Genomic DNA, 23,649 nt, shown 5'->3' on the forward strand with positions numbered 1-23,649 from the left:
ATACTAGGTGAAAAAAGTGTAATTAAACTTTGTTTAATTCAAGCAGTTCAGATGAATTATTATAAGTACAATGATCTGGGTTTTTGGTTCGTTTTTTAAGTTCCCCGAACCCTTGGTGTCTTTGGGAGTCTGTTCCCACTGATGCTGCCATCTGCCCGAGAGTCCCCACCCAAATCCCTGGCTGGCTGGGGAGGCGCGCGCACCCCGGCAGGTGCCCCACCGGCCCACGCCCGGAGGTGCCGGCGAGCGGGAGCCCGAGCCCCGCCGCAGAGGCAGGGGCGCGGAGGGGGAGCCAGGGTCCCCCGGTGCCGCGGGCCGCCGCCCCCGCGGGCCCCGAGTGGGGAGGCTGCGGCCGAGCGCCCGGAGCGTGCGTGGCCACGTGACGGCCGCTATAAGAGCGCCCCGGGCGGCCACTCCGCTCCCGCCGCGCCTCCTCGCTGGCCGCGCTCCCTCCCCGCGCCCGGTTTCTCCCGGCCACCAACCTGCGGCTGCGGCGGCCGCCCGCCCCCGGCAGCACCATGGCAGGTACGCGCCGCGCAGCCCTCCGCCGCCCGGACCTGCGGCTCTCCGCCCCGCGCCGCCCCGGTCCTCCCGGCTCCCGGGCGCCGGCGAGGTCCCCCAGGACGGGCACCGCCGCAAAGTTGCAGGCTGGCTGCAGCCGGGCGTGGCGCCGCCTGCGTCAGCGGCGGCCCGGCCGGCCCGGGGCCCGGAGCGCCCTGGAAGCCGGGACGCAGTGGGGGAGCCGCGGGGCAGAGCCTGGGCCTTCGCCGAAGCCCCCGTTCCTGCTTCCGTCTCCTTGCCCTTCCTCCTGCTCGCACGGTGAAGGGCGGCCCGGCGGGCGGAGCGGCGGCGTGGGGCCGAGTGGGGGTGGGGAGCCGCTGCCCGGGGCGCTAGTTCCGAGCCGGGGGCGCGGCGGGTTCCAGGAGCCGCCCCCGCTACCCGCGGGCAGGGATGTGTGGAGGGGCGGCCGCGAAGCAGGGACCCCGGCGGCCCCGGCCCGGCTCTTCGGCCGCCAGCCCGGGCGCTGGCTGTCACGCCGAGCCTATTTTTAGGCCAGTGTGGCCGGGTTTCGGGAAGCCAGAGCCCGGCGAGCGCCTCCCGGGAGCGGGCCCCGCGCGGAGGGAGGGCGCCGGCCCACTTGTTGCAAGGTGTCCGGGCCGCAAGGCGAATCTGCCCCGGGACCGGAGCGTCTGAGGTACCTGCTCCTTCCCGTGTTGTTGAGACTGATAGCAGGGATGTTACAGCGAACCAACTGCAAAAAGAGTGCAGACGTACCCCATCGCTGGGAAGGTGGAACCCCTGCCCAACTGTCATTGGTCTTTCCCGTCTGTAGTGTTTGCTAGGTCTGGCCTTCTAGCCCACGTTCCTAAACATGTGTCCCCTACTTCATCTTGGAAGTCATCAAGGGGGTTGTTCCTGAAATCCTTGTGTCCTACTTACCTTATCCAACTTTCCTTCACGATCCCGGGGAACTTTACAGTGTTTGAGTTCAAACATCATTCGTTGTGCCCCAGATTAAGTACCTTGGGGCAGACTGACTGACACGTTGCCATGGAAAGATGGGTTGAATGGACAAGTACAGAGGTTGATGGGCATGGCAAGTGACAGGTGTCACTGTTCTGAGCGTTCCTAGAGTGTGACTGGCTGGGAAGCTGGTGTTCCTCCAGGGGTGGGGAACCCCCGTCTTGCCACAGCTTAATAGTGGGCCTGCCCTGGAAGAGAGTCCTGGTGCTATGTGCGAAGATGGTCCTCAGGTCACGCTGGGGATGTGCTGGCCCACGTGACAACCAGGATTTCTTCTCCCTTCTCAGCGGAATTGCCACTGCCTCTGCCCTCCACGTTGGAAAATGGGCAAAGGGAGAATGAGGACACCTAAGACCAAAAGAGAGTGACTTGGTGACAAAATGTCCCAACTCCCTGCTTGGGCAACAGTGCCCCCAAGTGACCCCTGCCAGAGCTTGATCCTAAGTGTCCTGTATATTTGGATGCCCCCCAACTTACTCATGTTAAAATCCCCTCAGAGACGAAGTGTGCCCCAGAATCATCCCAGGGAAGGATTGGAGAAATCCTAGAGGCTGGCCTCGTGGTTGGGAAGGTGGGGCTTGTCCAGTAGGAAGAATAACCCTTGTGTTTGCCTTTGGTCCCAGCAATTAAGTGATTATTGGAGAGAAAGGTGGGGGAGGGGGGAGAATATAGGTTGGGGGAACCCAGGGTGCAGGGTAAGGGTACTGCTTGCTTCTCCAAGGACCAGGAGGCAGGTTTGTTAGACCTGGTGAGGTGGTCCCTAAATCTATTTAACAGCAATTGGCCACTATTTAGATAAAAGCATTAGGAGGGAAGGCCTCTCTCGGGATGTGATATTTGAGCAGAGACTCAAAGTGACTCTAGAGGGGTGGAGGGGTAGCCTTTGCTTCAGGTTGAGGAAACAGTATCAAAAGCCCAAGGCTTGACAGAAATTAAGCCCCAGAATGAAGAATATGGCCTCTGCTTTCAGATGCTCTCCATCGGGGTGGTGGGGTTGTTCGCTGGATTTGTGCCTGGCTGAGAATATTCCCTGTGGTGCCTTGTAGGAGAAATAGAAGTTGTACGTCTCGATCTCTTCATTACCACCTGTTAATTGCCTGAGGTTCACCCTCCGGGTTTTAAGCTAGTCTGAGAATTTAGTTTGTCTGGACTCTTAAATTCGGGTGGGTTGATAGAGGAGCTGATTTTTGCCAAATTACTGGGGATTCTGGGGTAGCTTTTTCTAGGCAGGACATTGTAATGGGCTTTTTTTTTTTCCTTTGTATTAAGATCAGGCTTTTGTGACACTGACCACAAACGATGCCTACGCCAAAGGAGCCCTGGTCCTGGGCTCGTCTCTGAAACAGCACAGGACCACCAGGAGGCTGGTGGTGCTCATCACCCCGCAGGTGTCAGACTCCATGAGGTGAGGACCCTGTTGCTGTCTGGGGGGGTAGTGACGTCCCTCTCCCGTTGCTGGCATCAGTGGGCAGTGAGGCCAGATCCCTTCCAGGGTTTGAGCACCAGGTGGAGAAAGATGAGAGTTGCTGAGTGAAGGATTCCTGGGTCTGAAACCTCTTCCTACGTAGCTTTTGGAAGATACTCCAACCAAGCTCCTTCTGTGAGGTGGTGTTCTGTCCCATGCTCTTACTGATTCTCACGAGGAGTAGAAGGACTCTCCCTTAAGCATATTCTTTCAGGGTGACCTGAGTGAGGGATTCAGTCCAGGCATTGCCTTTATGTGGTCACACTTCACATGTATTCCTTTCCCAAAAAGCAGCAGGGGCTACTTTGTTTCCTGTTTCAAACCAGGGAAACCTCAGGTGACTTTGAAAGAAAGTAGCAGTTTTCCCCACTGCCAGTGGCCATTTGTAACCTAAAGATCTTTATTTACATTTTCATAAATTAGTATATTTGCCAAAGGACTTTCTGAACTTGGGTTGTGCTGTGAGAGCACCCTGAGGAGCACAGGCTGCTTGTTGACTGAGTTAATTCACAGTGATTCGTTGGGATTAAATTTTGCAGTGTCTGACTGCACTACCTAGTCCCTAATGCTGACTTTAAACATATCCGGGCACACTAGCAGCTCTGTATTGTGTTTATTTTTGCGTTCTCCTATCCCTCTTAGAAATTGAAAACACCTTTTTTTGTGTAACTGTTTTCAAAATATGTACACACATTCCAAGGACCTCTGAAAAGGAGGAGATAAATATACACGCACACTAACAACCTTGTTCCTAAAGGGAAATTTAGGAAAATGCCAAAAAGACTGTCTCCTCCTGTGTATGTCCTGATTTGTAGTCTGTTCAGTGAGGGTGTGTGTAAGAAGACAGATGCAGTCTTAGTTTCCCCTCCGCCCCCACCTCTTTACTGTGGCAAATGGTGCTGCTGACCATCTCTTTTTAAAAAGATCAAGTTTACTGTGTGAACTGGAACATATTTTTGTGCAGCTCTGAAGACAAATAACACAATCCCAGTTTTGTTGTGCATGTGTGATATTGCAAACTTTCAGTGACGATGACCTGTCTTTGTCGTGTCTTCACTTTGCTGAGGTTAGTGTCTTACCTAAATACGCCCCCTTAACCCACCTCAAGATTGCTTTCTAAAATAAACCTTTAGTTTACTTTGGGCGTGGAGAAGTGTTGTACCTCACAAACCAAAGTGAGTCTCTTTATGCTGGGTTGCTAAATACGTAATAAATGCTGATTATATTCTATTCTAAAAAACGACAACTGAATAACAGGGTCCTTTAACTTCTTTTGAGACACACAGGCAGTTCTTGGTCGACTGCTTTGGCAAAATGATTAGTTAGAGGCTTCACTGCAGACATTATGTGCACTTAGCATGATTTGTAAAAATACGTGGTAGTCAGTTTCTAATGAGATATCATTGTTAAACACATAGATGGTTGCAAAGGGGTACTCTTACAAACCGTGAGTCACATTTTTACAGGCTACTTCCACAAGTGATACAATAAAAAAAAAAGAAAACTTCTTCTATAATAATGTTTTAAGGCAAGCGTTTCAGCCTCACTGGAGACGGTTCTTATTATTTTAGTGAAGTTAACCGAACAAGCAAATGAACGTATTTTGTCCTGATGCAAATTAGGGCATATTTAAGAGCTTGTACTATCCCAAAGTAACCAGTTGTTCTAGTAGTGGATGGATAGGCCAATAGGAATGCAGTTTTGCATTAGATGTCACTTGTTCTGAACAGATGCTAAGTGCTGTTTTGTGAATTTGATTTTGACAGAAAAGTTTTAGAGAATGTCTTCGATGAAGTCATCATGGTGGACGTCTTGGACAGTGGCGATTCTGCTCATCTGACCTTAATGAAGAGGCCTGAGTTGGGTGTCACCTTAACGAAACTCCACTGCTGGTCCCTTACACAGTATTCAAAGTGTGTGTTCATGGATGCAGATACTCTGGTGAGTGTGGCTTTCATGGCTCGAAAGATGTGTATAGTGACTGTTAGGCATCTGAGGGACGCTGTCAAGATATCATAGTAAAGTTCAGGTACAACCACTGCCTTTAAAACTGTCAGGTGATGAAAGAGACAAGCCTCCTTCCAGCTGTCATGTGAATAGTTAAGACCAGCAACAGATTGCATCTTTTGTGTTGGATAACTTCGGGAGAACGTAAGAAAGGTGTGCTGCGCAGAACGTTTCTGTAATGCTTTCGCTCTCCCTTCTTTGAATCAGGTCCTAGCAAATATTGATGACCTTTTTGAGAGAGAAGAATTGTCGGCGGCACCGGACCCAGGGTGGCCTGACTGCTTCAATTCTGGAGTCTTCGTTTATCAACCTTCAGTTGAAACATACAATCAGCTGTTGCACGTTGCTTCCGAGGAAGGTAGTTTTGATGGTATGTATCTGTTATCATTATACCCGATAAGCTGTTAGTAACTTCTGGGGACTACTCTTCTTAGAGATATAGTTGCTGTAGTTCCTGGTGTCTGGAAGACAGCATTACATGAAATGCAACAAGCATTTTAAGTTGTGCACTTTTGGAAATACTATTGTGTGGTTGTGTGTGCACATGCATCCTTTTTCTATAGGTGTGTAAGATTACCTTTTAGGACAGGCAGTTTTACACGTATGTCCTTCTTTAATGGGCTCTCCTGTGTCTAAATTAGAGTATAACCACGTGATATAAGTGAACCACGATTATTCAAGAACTCAAAAGACTACTAGACAAATCAGAAACTTGAACAACAATCTTTAAATCTGAGTAAAGTTATGTGCAAGAGCTAACAGGAGAACCAAGTATTGTCTCCATGGAAATTGAAGGAATTAACCTAATTATTTGGCTCTATTGTCTTGGGAGACATTAAAAAAGAAGATGGAAAGTTTCTGTGAATAATCTTTGCCTGCATGTTCTCTTTGTCTGTAAGGCTGTGCATCAGGTAGAGTTGGTTGTCTGCGAGGCCAACGAGTAGATCATTGGCAAGGTCAGCATCCATTTCCCATGATGCGTGAGTGTATCTGTAGCTATATGTAAATATAGAAAGATGCTGGTGACTTGTGCGTTAGGGCCTCACATCGTTTGGAGAATTTTGATCGAATGAATTAATAGGTATGCTTCTATTTCAGGCCAGTCTCTGAAATAAAAAATAATAAGCCTTTTTTTTAAATAACAAAACCATACACAACAAAGACAAAAATAGTTCATATGCAGAAGCAGGTCTTTTTTAAAATTAACGTTGATGGATGTTTTGAATAAAGGAAAGACCCAGTGCATCTAGGAAGGAGGATGTACTCCAAGAAGAAGCCCTCTCAGCAGTGACTCACTGTCAGATCCTCAGCATTGTGGCAAAAGTCCAGGCCAGGGGCATGGAGCTGGTTCTGCAGCACACTGGGTACCAGGGGCCTCCTTCCGCCCCTTTCCCTCTCCAAGAGCAGACCTGAGATTTGCAGTGAGTTCATCTTTCAAAACTAGAAACAGCCTTCCTCAATTGACTTAAGGTCAATCATGGGTGCAGATACAAGGATTCATTCCCATTAACTAGTTGAAATTTAAAAATCAAAACCTCAGATTAAAACTTTTTTAAATTAAAAGCTTACAAGTTTACCTGAAGTAAGAGATTGGAAGTTGAAACAATTTAAATTATCCATAACACTGAAATTGGGTTTTTGCAGTTGTTGTTTACAGAGATTGAATTTTGTTTAGTCACATGAGGATTTGGGGCATACAGCTATTTGAAATGTCCTTGAACAGACTAAGGCAGCTTAAGTCTCAATCTTGTTCCACTATTTGCCTAGTTTATGTTCTACGCCAGTAGTTCTCACCCTGGGGTGATTTGGCCCAGTCTGGAGACATTTGTGGTGGTTAGAACGGAATGGGGAGGGCGCTGCTGACGTCTGGTGAGTAGAGGCTCGGGATGCTACGTCATGTCCTCCAGCGAGCAGGACAACCCCGCAACAAAGAGTTATCTGGCCCCAAATGTCAGCAATGCTGAGGTGGAGAAACTCTGCTCTCTGCCAGGACATTACACGCTCGAACACAGTGAGCAGGGATGTCTGAGCCATAATAAATGGCTGCATCTGACAAGAAGTGCAGTCTTGTTTTAAACAACCTTAAGGACGAAATAGTATGCTGAGTGTTCATTGTGGTCAAGTACAAATGTTGCTTCTTCACTTTACGGGCTTATATTTTAGCTCCCACTATTTTCCTTTCATATAAGGAATGAAAGCTGTATTAGTATTTGAGTTAAAACATGTATTGCTTGTTTCTACTGCTTATATGAAAAGTTACCTTTGCATAAGCGGAAGATAAGAGTATTTTTAGCAGAGGTCCAGTTTATCTTCACCTTCCTGCCAGAGTCAAATTTGAAGGAACTAGTGTAATCCTGCCAGAAATTCAGTGTAAAGTTTCAAACCAGTGAATGAATCACATTCTAAAGTAAATCCAGTGGCCGGAAATCCACATGATTGTGATATTGGTAAGATAATTCAATTTCTAATCAACAAGAGTATTCGATTTTGTTGTTGAGAGATAAGAGTTTGGATACCAAACAGAAGCATGCCATGGTTACGGTTTTAGAATCTAAAACTAATTAATTAGCTGTAGACACCAACCTGGATCGTCCCCCTTGTTCTATAATCAAGAGGCACTAGAGGAGTTGATGAAGAAGAAGCAAGGATGTGTGAAAAGTGCTCAACTAGAAAGTACTTTCTGCTTTTTCAGCCAGAATCTGAAACCACTGAGATCTTCTTTGTGCCTCCTAGCACATGTCATCATTCAACAGCAGGGTTTCCAGGAGCTGGCCTTCTGTAAGGTGCTCCGTTTACTATTAGGTTGGTGCAAAAGTAATTGCGGTGCTTGCAATATTTTTAACCTTTTAAACCGCAGTTGCTTTTGCACCAACCTAATAGCTTTTTGGTGGTGAAGGGTTGAATTTTCTCTGTTAATAGCAATGCTTAATTGACCAAGTTGAAAATTTAACTCTGTAGACGGGAACTTCTAGTTATTCTCAATATGTCGTTTAAATTCAGCAGAAGAATAAAATAGGAGCTCTTAAATGAAAAATTGTTTTCATGTGATGTGTGGCTGAGCTTTACTCATGGGAGAACGCTCCCTCCCTCCCATGGGAGCCTGCTCTTCTCTGGAAGGGTTTACGGTAGTCCCCCTTTACCCATGATTTTGCTTCTGCAGCCTCAGTTACCTGTAGTCAACCATGGTCTGAAAATATTAAACATGGAAAAATTCCAGAAGCAATTCGTAAGTTTTAAATAGCATGCCATTCTGAAAAGCGTGATGAAATCTCCTGCTGTCCCTCTCCGTCCTGCCCAGGACGTGAGTCGTCCCTTTGCCCAGCGTACCCATGGTCACGCTGCATATACCACCCACCTGTTACTTGTAGACATCTTGGTGGTCAGATCACCTATCCCAGTGCCACTGGGCTCGTGTTCAGGTCACCCTTATTTTATTTAACGGTGGCTCCAAAGCCCAAGTGTAGTGATGTTGGTAGTCTGGATGTGCCAACGAGAAGCCATAAAATCTGTGCATGTATCCGCATGTATGTGTAGGAAAAAAGCATAGTATATACAGAGTTCGGTACTGTTTGCAGCTCCAGGCATCCTTTGGGGAGCTCGGAACATATCCCCAGAGGATGAGGGGGTTACTGTACATCCTATTGAATCCATACCTGTGTGACATAGAGACTTATCAGATTATGCTTCATATTAATAAATATTTCTTTGTGAGCTACATCCTTTTCTAATGGCAGTAACCTTGCTTTGCCTCAGGTTTTCCGTACAGTACCCAATTTTGTTTAGCTGTTATGCCATAGGCACTGAGATGAATATTTTCAGACGTTTCCTTTCACTGTATTGTACATTTTGTAATACCCACAGGTACCTGCCCCTCCATCCCCCATTTTTAATGAACAGGGTGCTTAAGTCCCAGAATTTTCAAACTGGTATTCAAGAAAACTGGTTTGCAGATGACTGTATCTCAGTCTGAATATCTTGCAAGTTCTGCTTAATCTCTTGCATACATTCAACAAAAACTGACGGGGCCTGGTGTCCCCTGACAAGGCACACAGAATGCTGATGGCTGAGCAGTTGCTCCTGCTTTCACAACTCTTCTCATGGGAAAGAATGTGGCTGTCATGCTTCTAATCACTAGTCCTCAATCACACCCTCCCTGCCCCGGCTCCCACCGCCTCTGGCCGAGAGTAAAATCCTAATATGGCAAATCGTGCTAGGTACCTGGACTTCTTTTTTCTCTTTACTAGATATCTAGAGTATTAGAATGTAGAGCTAGTAACTGCATAACTGATTTGTGGCTGGCGTCTCAGTTCCCGTAGTGAAGTGTCTGAGTTACTATACTGTTTGTATTTGCAAACTATCTTGGCACTTACTTCATAACTGAAGTTACATGTTTCCTGAAAGTTGAACAATAGCTGTTGTGAAATAGATGTAAGCTAACATTTTATAGAAAGTGACAAGGTTAACTTCAGGACTTCTTAGCAGTGAGAGGCAAAGAGAGGGGTCGTGATATGACAGATACTGATCAGCAATTTTGTCTGCACACACTCATGTGCAATGAAGCGGATGTACTTGGCACTTAATTTGAAAAAAGTCAATCTGAATGCAAGTTGAGGTTCATTTTCTTTTCCCTTGTGACTCTAAAGTATCTAAATTAAAGGTGCTTATACAGTTGAAAACAGGAGTTTAGTGTTTGATCATTGCCATCTATTAAATTTCATTTGTATGTGTTACTTTCATATTTTCCAATTTGGAGTGTTCTTTTTTAGAAAAAAAAATTTGGGGATTCATTTTCATTACTGTAACCTAAATACCCTGAACTTTTTATTGGAGTAATGAAATTTTGGTCTATGGTTGAGTTTTCAAAAAGTATGGGAGAGAATAAATTGGTGATAGAATATTAGGTATGGTTTTAATTTAAGCAGAATCCAACCTCTGCTGTGAGATCATTATACCTGCGTGTTCCATATTCTAATTCTAAGCGGTCACTGAGACTTAAACTGTAAGATCTTTTTTCTGGGCTTGGAGATGTAGTAAAGCAGGAGAGTACAATAAGTTTTTTAAAAGATTTTTAACAGAAAAGATGTGGCACGAAATTCTATTAAAGTACAAAATGGACCCCAGTGCCATTTTCCCTGATCTTTGTAGTCAGGCTTCAAGCTGGACCTGCCCAAAAAAGGAATGAAGGGAAGACGTATTTCCAGATAGTACTTATCCAAACCAAGTGTGCTAAGAATTTCAGGTCTGCCTCACTTGGTTTCCTGACTTGATAGGCTCTACGTGACAGTTCGCTGCCTGCGGTATGCTTGTCCTCGCTGCCCAAACACGAAGCTGCCTGTGGCCTGTAAGGTATTTTATCAATTGCTTTGAAAATTACTCTGTTCTCTTGCATTTACGTCATGGTGATTGAGAGTTTGGCTGATAAGTATCTTGGATAAGTAAAGATGCAAAGCAAATTCCTAACATGTAATAGCAAAATATATGAGCACACAAGTTTTTTCTGAAGAGCTATTTTTATCTCATTGAACCCATGAGTTTTCTTTTCTTTTCTTTTTTTTTTTTTAATTAGCCATCTGTTTGTCTCTAGTCTTGTAACCAGCAGAGATCATGAACCCTGTGAGAAATAGAGGAGGGACTGAAAGTGTTACATGTGTACATGCTCTTAGGCTCATCATTTCTCTTACTTTTTAACTTATTTTTCAACAGTTCTGTGAGGCATTCATTCATTCACTCACTCATTAATGGATTAATTCAACAGATATGTGTTGAGGACCTGCTGTGTAACCAGCCCTGGGAACCTGCCGTTCTCAGAGCGCAGGGCAGCAGCTGGCCCAGGGTCCCTGAGCTGGTGGCAGAGCCAGGCCTGAACGAGAAACTTTCTCGGCTCCGTGGCTGGGTTGTATGTATAGTTTTTTTGTTGTTCTCTCCCAATTATCCCACACTGCAATGTTCACAAAAATGTATCCCGTGAATGACACAGGGAAAATCTCTATTACACCAGCCTTTTTACAGATTAATTACTGAAAACTCATTTCTCTGAGAGCGCAGCTGATATAGTCCTCATTTTACAGATGAAGAACCAGAGGCTTAAATCTTCTATGTCTACAGCTTCTCTTCCCCTCTGAGCCACAATAGCGTTTGAATCAGCAGCACAGTAGTCTTGCATTGTTTTATGGGTCTGGAAGTGTTCTTGGAAGTATTACCCTCACCCTCATTTCTGTAGTCCATTTATTCAGTATTTCAAAAATTATTTTAGCTTCTCATCTGGGCAAGATGCTAAATCTAAGGACTAGGAATAGACTGGTGAACAATAATACAGACCTTATCTCTGCCTCTCTGAAACTCATAGTCTAGGATACCTTCCAGACACTTAACAGCTAATCACACAATTAATTACGTAATTATGATTCTGATAAGTTCGGAGGGCTAAGGGAATCTAGACCAGGAGGACCTGCCTTACTTAGGCTGAGAAAGTGAAATTTAAGCCAAGAATAAATGTTCCCTTGTAATGGATATAATTAATTAATAGCTGGATTATTAAGAATATTTTCTCAAGATGAAAAATAAGAGCTAGGACATAAAATGGTAAAAATAAATACCTTGTTCTGGCGTAAATGGGTCAAAGCCAGTAAGATGCCGTGATGCTGAGATCTGAGCTCCAAGCGCCTGGATGGCCGTGAGCTGCTGGGATTAATCGGTGATCCTTATAAACCTCCCAGAAACATCCCCAAGAGCGGGCCATTCATCAACTGTAATTTGTAATCCTTGGCGTGCTCGCTATAGGCAGGGATGATGATTCTGCCAAGTATGTTGTGGGAAGTCAGTGTTGAGGAGTGAGTCACATTTTCGTCTCAGCACTTGTGTCTATCGCTGCTATAGCATGAAGCGTGTTTGCTGGGAATCTGCCGCTCCGCCCCCTGATTAGATTGAGAAGCCCTTGAAACCTTCCTATCTTACTCATCATCTTACCTATATAATGTTTATACCTAATTTATATAACTTTAGACATTTCCTATAGAAATGACATTTCTGAGAGTTACATTCTCTGATATAATAAAATCAAAAAGGAATCACTCTCTAAAAGATTCTAGACCAGTGCTTTCCACGTATTAATATGCAAACAGATTACCCGGGGATTACCGCGTGGATTCTGATTCTGTAAATCTGCGGGTGGGGCTGAATATTCTGCGTTTCTCATGAGATCTCAGTGATGCCCGTGCTGCCGGGCCCTGGGCGACACTTGGAGCAGCACGGTTCTAGGGAGAACATTGCAGTGGCTGAGATCCTAGGGTTCCTGTTTAAACCAGAACGGCCCGCCCACCCTGCCGTCCGCAGTCGGCAAGCCAGCTGCCAGCCACGTGTGGCAGATCGTACAGACTGCATAAGCACAGGACAAGGGCATGGATTTAAAACATAGCGCTCGACTTCGTTTCTGGCTCATAAAACAACAGGCCTGGTTTCTGATAAATGCTGTCATGTGTCCATGGTTACAGGTTCACAACCCTCGTCAGTACCAAGTGGTTGTCAGGTTATTACGAGCACTGAGGCAGCCTGGAGAAAGGATGATGCAGCACCTGATGTTTGCCTTTGTTCATAAAACAGGTGCCAACAGTCACCTGTTCCATGTTCTTTCCCTCTGTCTCTCGCCTGTGTCATCGCCACACCCTGGCCTGCTGGAGCACAGCTGCAAACACACCCTATAATCATGTTGGTTGGTTCTGAGATGATTGAGATTAAAATTGTCTTAACCTGTCAGAATAAATAAAATTGCCCCTGGAAGTTTGACTGGAATGTACTGGACAAAAGTCCTGGGGGTTTTTTGTGAAAATTCAGCAGTCTTCATGGTATCCTTGAGGGTTTTATAGCACAGAGATCCTTAGCTTTGCTCTCTCCTTTGAACTGAGCTCTAATGTGGGACTTCCAAGGAGACGATATCGATAACACCACATGTAGATTTTTGTGATGAAGCTCGAACATTTGCCTGGCTTGGAGACGTGGCTCATGCCTTTGGAAAAAAGGTGGTTAGAATGCTGAATTTAAAATTACTTAAGAAGCCACAGACTTCTAGGTGGTATTTAATTCTATTTTTAATTCACAATTTTTGGCTAAAAGGTGACCTTTTGTGGTCACATAATGAGGTCAGTGACCACGGAAGGTTCATGGTCTGTAGTGTCCCCTCTGGAGGCAAGGTTGAGGGAGTGTTTCAGGATTTCTGCGTTGAATGGGCACTGTTGATTCACAAGTCTCCTGCCCTCTCTCCCACTTCTTGCCTGTATCCTATTCCAGTGCTTCTCGGCCCCACTGAGGCTCACATCCCAGGGGCTGAAGCTGTTTGTAGGGGACCTGAGGGGACCTGGAAATGGCCAGAGGCAGCTAGCCAGGGTTCTAAGGGATCAACGCTCTGTGTCTCGTTTCCCAGGCTCACCCCATGGGATTGCGAAGTTCTGTTTTACAACGGCTGTTCTGACCTTCATGGAATTAGATTTCTTCACTGCATTCCATGTGGAAAATAGTCACTTTAAGTGGTATTGCTTAATTTGAAAAAAGATCTTATAATGTGGCATAAAAAGAAACAACTAGAAAAAATATATACTGTGATACCCAATTTTACAAAGTTCGAAACCAGCAAAACTACACATGTTGTCTGAGGATTCCTACATATGTGGTAAAATAAACGAAATCAAGACAATTACAAACAAAATTCATGATTAGTGGTTCCTTCTGCGGGAGGGGATAGTGAGGTCAGACTGGGGAGCCCACAGAGAGCTGAACAATATTGGTAACATGCGCATTCTTACACGGGATGTGGGGTGAGTAGAGTTTTATAAATGCTTGATAACCTACACACATATATATTTTTGGTAGTGTACTTCATAACAAAAATAAATTAAGAAGTAAAGAATATTTAGAAAGAAAATATCTTCTCATTCCACTAATTGTATTAACCAATTTTAAAATTACAAAAATAATACAACAATTTTAAAGAAAAGTCAGGGAGAAGGAGCATCTGTCATACCAATCCTCTTAACACAATCGCTGTTGTTTTATTCATTTTCTTCCATTATGAGTGGTTATAGCCTTCCGTATAATCACGAGTCCTTATATTTATACATGCTGGAAGATGGTCTTCAGAACCATTAGTTTTAATGGCTGAATAATATTGCCATGAATGGTTCGTATCACAGTGTACTGATCATTCCTCTAGGGTGGAATATTTAAGTTGTTTCAACTTTTCTGCTGATAAAGAACATCTTCAAGGTTCTTATATTCATTCCACAAATAATTCACTTATATGTAAGGCATTCTGCTACATGCTAGAATTATAGTGGTAAACAAAAAGAGCCATAATCTCTGATCTTGTGCAATTTTGAATCTAATGACTAACAATTCTTGACTGTATTGTGTGTGCACTTTAATCACATTAATCCTTAGACTTAAAAACAACAACAAAAACCTTTTTATTTTGAGAGAACTGTAGGCTCACACTCAGTTGTAAGAAACATTGTAGAGAAATCCCGTATTCTTCCCCCAATGGTAACATCTTGAGTGACTCTGATTCCACAACCAGGAAATGGACATTGATACAATCCCCCAACCTTACTCAGACTTCACCAGTTTCACTGGTATTCCTTGTTGTGTTTCTGTGCAATTGTATCACACGTGTAGTTTGGTGTGACCGTCACCACAGTCAAGGTACAGAAGAGTTCCATCACAAGCATCCCTCAGGCTACCCTTTCGTAGCCATGGCCACCTCTTCCCCTCCCCCGCCCTCATCCCTGGCAACTGTGAATCTATTCCGTGTCTCTGTAATTTTTTTCATGTGAAAGATACTGTATAAATGAAGTCATTCAGTATGTACCCTTATGGGCTTGGAGCTTTGCAGCCAGCATGATTCCTTTGAGATCCATCTAAGACATTCCTACACCCATTGAAGGTGTAGGACATTGAAGGACATTTGGGCTGTTTCCAGTTTTGCACTATTATGAATAAAGCCACTATGAACATTTCCTCAGCCTTTATTGTGATGATTACGTGTAAAAGGAAATTAGTAAGACCTCAGGCCTCTGTACCTCCACCACCAGTGTCTATGCCCACATTTGCGGTTTCTCTGTAGAATCCAGCGTGAGCCTCTAATGAATAATATGGTATTTTCGCTTTAATATTTTTTGTCACAAAAATATGTTAATTTGTCTGTATAGCTAAAATCTTCTTTTCTTCGTGTAACAAGTGAAGCATATCCCGACGCCATCTTTATTGTCTTTTAGAACTTACAAGGTGAAACTCTAATTTCCTTTCTTTCTTTTTTTTGAATTAAAGTTTATTGGGGTGACAATGGTTAGTAAAGCTACATAAATTTCAGGTGTACAATTCTGTAATATATCATCTATATGCCATGTTTTCCCGAAAATAAGACCTAGCCAGACCATCAGCTCTAATGCATCTTTTGAAGGAAAAATTAACATAAGACCCGGCCTTATTTTAATATAAGGTGAGTCTTATATAATGTTATATAATACATATTATATATAATATTATATAAGACTTGGTCTTATATTAATTTTTGCTCCAAAAGACACATTAGAGCTGATGGTCCAGCGAGGTCTTATTTTTGGGGAAACACGGTATCACATTGTGTGTTCACCATCCAGTCAGTTCTCTTTCCATCATCATCATATTTATATTTGATCCTGCTTACCCTCATCTGAAACTCCAATTTTCTGTTGAGCTGTTTGTCCCTTGAAGAGTGGGTACCTGTCAGAGCCCCCCTTGTACAGAAAGGTTGCTCCTAGACTTTTGCTCAACTGATGCCTTTGATCCACAGAGTAGATTGAGGGTGTTTGGGAAGATGGGATACAACGGATGGATAAGATGCAGTTGGACTGTGAACCTAGTGCCCTGATCTTACGGCTTAGCTCCAAATATTAAATAAATCTCCGAATTTTTAAATTATCTTTCAAACCCAAGAAAAACCAATCAGTAATGACAGCCAGTTAGACCTGCTGCATGTGCAGAAAGGAAACGATCTTAGGGCACAGCAGACGGAGGAGGGGAGTAACTGTTCCCTGCCCGCCTTCCCCCCCGCCCCCCACCCCCACACACACAGGTGTGCATACCCACGTGTCCACACCTGAGCTGTTCTGCCGCCGAGGGGAGATTCCGGTTCTGTGAGGGTGTTCTGACATCTCTTGAGCCTAAGACAGGAAGCACGTGGGCTACATGGTGGAGTATGTTTGGAGGTGGAGTAGTGGCCTGTTTGGTGACTTGTGATTTGTGTGTTTGTGATTTAGGTGCTTAGATTTGTATAGGTCTTACTTCTTTTGAATGAGTGGCATGGTCCTCACTTTCTAAGGACGGCACGAGGTCCAGGAACCTCCCGGGGCTGAACAAGCCCTGTGCTGTGGCTGTTCCGTGGTTGTGGCGGACCTGGCCCCAGTGAGGACTGAGCTGGCCCTGCCTGGACGGTTGGTCAGCGGTAGGAGAGCGTGCCGGGGACATGTGGTCTGCTGGGCCTTCTGTCGATGAGCCAGCACTGGGGGGCTCGGGAAAACAATTCCATTGTCCCAATAGCTCTCTTGCTTTTTACTTCTTCCTTTTTTTTTCCCCCTCTGCTCTTAACAGAAAGTCTAAATCTTTAACTGGGCGTAATATCTCAACTCCAGGCCTGGTGTCGCTAGTCCATACTTACCTCCGAGACTCCCCTGGTGCCCTCCCCACTCTGCAGTCCGCTTGCATGGGCCACCACTCAGGTCTTTCCACAGCTTCATGTTGCTGCCCGCCGCAGGTCTTGGTGTGCGCCTTCGTTCTGCCTGGAACACCATTTGCCCTTCTTCTCTCCCTCTGCATTTGTCAGGTCCTCCTCAGACCTGGCTTAAATGCAGCTTCCACGTGCAAGCTTTCCCATACCCATCAGACAGGGTCTCAAGCCACTTCCACGTGCATCTCAGGGTACCCTGTACTTTCCTTCACTGCCCTCTTCCCCACTTGTGATGAGGTTTGTTGATTCTCGGTTTGCGGGTATCAGTACACCTGACCCCGCCCCACCCGGCCCCTGTGAAGGAGACGAGCACGTCTCTGTTAGCCGTGGACTCTCCGTGCCTGGTGTGGGGTCTGGCACACAGCACCTGCTCCGTCCGTATTGGTTGAAGTGGTGAATTGACTCAGGACAATGGCCACTTCCTAACATGTCCGTAGTAGGTGTAACGTGGAATTGCTTATTTTAAAAATGGAATCAATAGCTGTTTGTAAAATTCTAGGTCTATATTGCTGTAAAATGATGGCACTGTCCTTGAAGTCTGTGACTATAATTTTTTTTTCTTTCTTTCAGGTGGGGACCAGGGTTTACTGAACACGTTTTTTAGCAGCTGGGCAACAACAGATATCAGAAAACACCTGCCATTCATTTATAACCTAAGCAGCATTTCTGTATACTCCTACCTCCCAGCATTTAAAGCGTAAGTGCACAGGGTTTGACTGTTGGGGTGGTGAGGGCAGGGAGTGGGCTTAAGATTTGGGGGTGCATTGTCAGCCTGATGGTAGTAACAGGTGGGAACTTGCAGGGAAGTCTTTGTCGTGTAAGAACCGTGGCTGCGACGGGAGAGGACTTGGTGTCACTGAGCACTTTGTGCTTGGAGTGACTCTGCAGGCACTTAGCTGCCTTGTGGGAAAGGGTCCCGCCAGTCCCTGGGGTGCCAGCCCTCCAGTAAGTCGTCTGCTCATCCTGCTCAGGAACACAGACGGGTGCAGAGCCACCTGTGCCCCCCGCTGTCTGCGGAGTCTCAGTTTCCTCTCTGGTGAAATGAGGGTGTTCCCAGTTCCCTCCACGTGGCTGCGGGGATTGAGCAGTTGCTGGCACCGGTGTGGTGTGTGGTGTTGGGAGCGGGGCTGTGCATCTGGGCCACCCCGTTCCCATCCTGGAGAAGCCACTTCCTGGGTGGTTACTGGTTACCAAGCTTCTGGTTCAGTGGAAGTGAGGCTAGTTCCTGGACTTCTCTCTGCCTCAGTGTCCCTCAGAGGTTATGGTGAGCATTAAGGGGGGTAGTCATGGGAAGTGGTTGGAACAGGGCCCGGCCTACCCTCAGCACTCAGGCAACATTAGGTTATTCGCCCTTTTCGCTTGACAGCTGGCACAGCAGAAGGGTAACCCCCAAAGCCGGAAAGGCAGGGCCTCACGCTGCCATTCCCGTGCTGTATGGCTTAGGCTCTGTGCCTCAGCTCCCCATCTGCAGAACGAGGAGGAAAATAAGGCCGACCCCCGAGGGTTGTCAGGAGGAGTAAGTGAGCTCACACACCTGAAGTGCAGGGCTCAGGGAATGGCTGTTGTTTTGGGCGGTGTGCTTGTTTGGCACTGTCCCTGGTGCTGTTTTAATTCGGCAGCTGATGCAGCCTCTTGCAGCACTTGCCTCCCTGAGTGCCTGGGCCCTGCTCTTTAGCCTCTGACTCATTTGTGCTGCAGCAAGAAGATGATTCAGGTTTCCCAAATGCAGGCCAAGCTGTCAGGTTAATCCTGAGACAGCTGTGAGCAGCGAAGCTCTTCATTGAGCTGGGCTTGGAGCTCCATCTCGGTCTCACGTGGGCATTCCTGAGTGAGCAGAAAACAAACGGCCGTTCACTCTTCATCTTTCACTATCCCAAGTCCTCTTGCACCACAGTAATGAGCTTGTCGGGCTTTCTGTGGCAGACATGTTTCCTTCTCTGTTCTTTTCCGGGCAGACCCTGTCACATCCCCCAGACAAGGATGATAAGTATCTCGTGTGCTTTCCTCCCTAACTGTTCCCTCGGCACGTGTCTCCGACATATTACAGTCTCTTGATTCTCTTCCCTTTCGAGCACAAAACAGGCAGACTCGCAAACTTACCAACTGTGGTTCCAGTAAAGCACACAGGACAGGATTCGCTAGCGACACACAGAGTCGGGGAAGGACTATTTTTTCCTCTCAGTCCTTGGCCTTATAAAGTACGAACCTGTCTTGCTTGAAAATGTGGGCCTGGTTCTTTTTCATCTTTCTTGCCTTGTAACAAACCCTGCCAGTTTGAACAGTGTTCCTGCAAACCTCATAGCTGACCCCCTAGAACTGAATTTGTGTGTAAGAGGGAACTTGCTTAATGTAATTGACTAGATTCAGCTGAGCAAGCAAAATGATGAGCGCGTGCAGACGAGAAACAATCGTCGCTGTGAGCGGCTCTGCCCACCCTTCTACTCATTTCTGCACCGTGAGCGTGTGCCCTTGGGTGAAGATGTCGGGGAGAAATGAATCTGCTGTCCTCCCAGTTGGTCTCGGTTCCCACACAGGGGCATCCTAGCTTTTAGAGATTCATGTTTTTCCTGTAATGTGGCCCCCGGTGCCTAGCGACGATTTCCCCTATGGTTCATTTGGAGTTCATCTGATTTTCACGTTACCACCAAAACTGAACACACTGTACCTTTCAATGAGAGCCTGGTTTGCACAGACACTGCTTGCATTTATTTTATTCTGACAAAGGAAAACAAGAAGCCGGTGAAGCAGTTTTTAGGCAGGAGATAGACTCATTTGCCCCCTCTCTCAGGATCTCAGGAACCCAGTGGTTTTTATATCCTCTAAGTGAATTTCCCAGGGGGGGATAAAAACAAAACAAAACGACTTTGAGATCTAAATTGCCAGAATGGTTAAGATGCTTCCTTCTTCTTGGCTCAACAAATGAGTGCTAATTTTGGAAATCTCCTTGGTTTATTGCCATAATCATAAAGTATATGACGCACTGGGGAAGTTGGGAGCAACTCCATCCATGAGCTGGACGTCATCTGGCCTGTGGCCTGACAGGAGCTAACGCTGCGTCTGTGTGGCTCACCCTTGGGGACGTCAGCTCTGCATTTCTGCGATAAGACTGCTCAAACCAGTGCCTTGTCTCACCCCACTGCTCTCTACTTAGTCATGTCGGAACCAGATCAGAGAACGCCTTTTCCCTTCCCTCTCTCAGAAAGTGCTTTGGGTTTTTCTTGCAGGAGATCCATCTCCAGAGACATTTTTCCTTACATTTATTTTTCTTTCAATTTGGAAGGGCTGAAAAGACAGATAGTTACATTTACTTGTTTGTTTGTTTGTTTCAAATTAATATAAAATTGTGGTCCAAATCTCTAAGCTGAAGTGGACTATTCTCAACGTTTGGGCCACCACAGCTACTCCACAATGAGCCCAGTGGACCTCTGGGAGCTCCACATGAATCTGAAAACCACTGTTGGGCACACAATACCCCTGGTGGCCTCCAGGACGGAGTGGCGCTGTGATTTCTGGCCTTCCCTAGGACAGCATGGGTGGTGGCACGTAAAATGAGAAACCATGGAGTGGCTTAGAACAACTTGGGCTACATAAAAAGGAGTAGAGAATTTGTCTTACCAGCTCCAAGCAGTCTCCATGAGGTCGCAAGGCCCTGTTCGCAGTGTTTCGATGCCCCAGCATCTTAGAGCTTTGCATATCTTAGAATGGTGTCGCCTTGCTAGTACATGAAGTTTCTGCTGAAGGACAGCCTAAGATGAAGCAAACCTAATTGAATTGGAGCCATGAAAGGAGCATATCTAATTATTTTCTCTACATAGCATTTGGATAGAACAAAACATAAAGGAATTACACTTAATAGTTTTATCCCTTTGAATGAATACTCAAACATAGCTTCTGAAAAAAACAAAATTAGTAGTATTTTCTGTAGGACAAGATCCTCTTTAACACAGCACAATTTGAGAACTAAAATGCTTGGTTTTTGTCATTTTTAAGTTAATTTGTAATGTATGCATTGAGAAACAAGTTCATAATGCATTTTTCAGTGAAATAATATTTTTGAAAGTGCCGAGCATATTGTTTAGGTAATAGTAGGATTTTAGTCAATATTAATTTCTTTTTAAGTTTTCTCCATGTGGAGGGCCTGTTTTATCTGTGTAGCATAGAATTTGGCTTATGCGTAGCACTAAGCAAAGTCTCATTAGTCTTTTGTTGTGGTGGTTGTTTAAAGATTTTATTGGTGGATATTGGGGAACAGTGTGTTTCTCCAGGGCCCATAGGCTCCAAGTCAAGTTGTTGTCCCTCAATCTAGCCATGGAGGGCGCAGCTCAGCTCCGAGTCCAGTCGCCATTTTCAATCTTTTGTTGCAGGGGGCACAGCCCACCATCCCTTGCGGGAATTGAACCGGCAACCTTGTTGTTGAGAGCTTACGCCCTAACCAACTGAGCCATCCCGCCGCCTTTTTAAAATTAGTCATTTATTTCCATTTTAGTGTTCTGTTATATCCACCGACAAAATGCTATGGATGTCATATCATGCGATGTAAAATGGGCCTAAAGCAGAGATAAAGAAATCTGGTACTGCTTCAAACTGTCATATAAATTAATTGGTCAAATTGATTCACTACGAAGCTTGATTTACCAAATACTTTCCAACTAAACGTTTTCACTTACCATTTTACGTGAGTTTAGATGTGATCTGAGACCCAGGCACGCCTGGGCTAGTCTCAGAAACTAAGTCGAGAATCCTAAAAGATTTCTTTCCATTTGTTCACTGCTTTAACCTTTCTGAAGATAATTCATATCCATTATTTCTTTTTCAGGAATGTGGCTTATTCTCTACAACCTTATCAAACCTCTTTAAAAATCAGTATCTTCCAAAAATGAAATTGAACCTTCAGTGTTCCAAATTCTGTCATTCTTAGGTGTTTCTGATTGGTTGGGGTTTTGGATGCCCTGAGATGCCCTTGGCTCCAACTGTCCTGTGACTATTGTCATTGGAACCAGAGCCTTCCTGTGTTCATTTTTCACACTCAGACCTCTTCCCCTAAAACCCTGAGGCTCTGTAGTTCGGATCACCTTTATTTCTTGAGCCATCTGTTGGACCTCACCTGTGCATTCAGTCGGCGGCCTGGAGCCTGGGGAGGTGCCATGCATTCTGCTCAGTGGGGCCCCCAAAGATGAATGCGGGACCTGTAGTCTGATCAACCTAGCAATGGCTCGCGTGCCGTTTCCTGCGTGTCACGTGGTACAGTCCCTCATGGTTTGAGTGTTGAAGAAGAATCAAGGGGTGGTTGCATGCATGTCTTGTTCCTCCTTTCTGAGCACTAGTGATGCCTGTGGGGCCTCAGATGTCCCATTTCTCAGCATGGCCATCTGGTCGTCCCGACTGCATCGCTAAGTGTTTATCAGACGATCTGCCTGCTCTGCTCTCCTGCTTGGTCCTTATCACCGAGGGAAAAGCTGCCACCGCAGACCCAGCCCGGCCCTTGGGGGCTGCTCTGACAGTAGGCAACATGGGCACAAGGGGTGATCCTCATGGACAGAGCCTGGTGGAGAAATGCCATCTCAGTAGGAGAGGAAGCTCGTGGGAACAGGTGGAAGATGTCCCCTCCTCAGAGGTCTCAAATGCTGGGCTGCAGACTGGATTTGTGCCCCAGGCATGTTTTGTCTCTCTTCCATAGTTAATGTCCTGAGTTGTCAGTGCCAACAAATTAGGGAATTTCACATGAAACTCAGATTTCCAACTTCTTCTGAAAAAAAAAAAGCAGATTTTCTGTGGGATGTGGACGAAAGATGTCAAAGATGACTGTTACAGCTCTGGGGCCTACACAGCCTGAATAAGGGGGATGCCGTTTCCTGAGATGGGAAAGACAGTGCGTGAAGCCGCTTTGTGGGGCAAGGATTGACCAGAGATGTATTGAATTAATAAGTTTGGGAAGCATTAAGTACGAGGTGCATATTAAACATCCCAGTGGAAACATGGAATAGTTAAGTAGATAGAAGAGTTGGGAATTGAGGGTGAGACATAACTATGGGAGTTGTCCGCATATAAGCAATATTTATAGCCACGTGACACGGTGCTGTAACCAAGTATATGATTATGATTGAAGAGAGTCCTGAAGACTGAGCCCTGACGCAGGAAAATGAGGAGGAACAGGGTCGAGAGTCTGAGAACAGCGCGGCAGGAGGCCCAGCCAAGCGACGAGCATTTCACAGAGGAGGGGACGGTGGCAGATGCTGTGATAGGTCAGACTGAGGACGACTGGAACTGGCAGTGGCCTGAGATGTGGTCACTGGTGAGCTTGGCAAGAGCACATCTGGCGGAAGAGAAAGCCTGAGTGAGCGGGTCCGAGAGAATGCCGATGGCAGACCGCGAATGTAGACAACTCTCCTGAAACGTTTCCTTTAAAAGGGAGCAGAGAAAGGGTTGGGCGCTGGATGGGGATGTGGGATCAAGAGAGGGTGGTGGTGATCGTCTTGTCAAGATGGGGAGTTACAGCACGTCTGTGTTCTAATGGGACGACCCAGGAGGGAGGGAGAGAGAACCCCTAGTAGTGTGAAAGCGGAGGGGGGGCTTGTGTGACGTCCTCAGTAGGTGAGAGGGGTGTGTCCTAGCGCACAAGTGGGGAGGTCGGCTTCAGGGAAGAGCCGGCGGTAACAGGAAGGGAGGTAGAGGGTGTGTGTACAGATGCAGGTGGGCGGGTGTAGTTTTTGTTTGAATGAGTGAATGAATGAATGAATGAATGGGCAAGCAGTCAGCCAGGAGAGACTAAGAATGACATACAACCCCCAGGAAAGTCTCCCTGGTGGCCTGGCTCGGTGGGGCTTTCCCTGGCCTACTTGGTGAAGACAGGCCAGCCTGGTAGGTGGTGTCGTTACCTCGCTCCTACTCTGGTTCTTGAAGT

At 45.9% G+C, this 23,649-nt stretch overlaps 1 protein-coding gene across 3 annotated transcripts in view; it reads left to right on the forward strand.

The window, feature by feature from the left end:
* Nucleotides 1-308: 308 nt before the first annotated feature.
* The window catches only part of GYG1 (glycogenin 1), a 35,961-nt gene continuing 12,620 nt past the window's right edge, over nucleotides 309-23,649 (forward strand). For 2 of the 3 annotated variants that reach the window (XM_033092044.1, XM_033092053.1), the window contains exons 1-5: nucleotides 309-525; nucleotides 2,794-2,929; nucleotides 4,756-4,930; nucleotides 5,204-5,366; nucleotides 17,319-17,445. In XM_033092044.1, coding sequence (XP_032947935.1) covers nucleotides 519-525; nucleotides 2,794-2,929; nucleotides 4,756-4,930; nucleotides 5,204-5,366; nucleotides 17,319-17,445 — 608 coding nt within the window. In that variant the 5' untranslated portion in view covers nucleotides 309-518. Of the gene's footprint in view, nucleotides 526-1,176; nucleotides 1,196-2,793; nucleotides 2,930-4,755; nucleotides 4,931-5,203; nucleotides 5,367-17,318; nucleotides 17,446-23,649 lie in introns of those variants that run through there. The other variant, XM_033092062.1, reaches the window with a different exon arrangement.

Source organism: Rhinolophus ferrumequinum, chromosome 2, assembly GCF_004115265.2.
Source record: "Rhinolophus ferrumequinum isolate MPI-CBG mRhiFer1 chromosome 2, mRhiFer1_v1.p, whole genome shotgun sequence".
NCBI lineage: Eukaryota > Metazoa > Chordata > Mammalia > Chiroptera > Rhinolophidae > Rhinolophus > Rhinolophus ferrumequinum.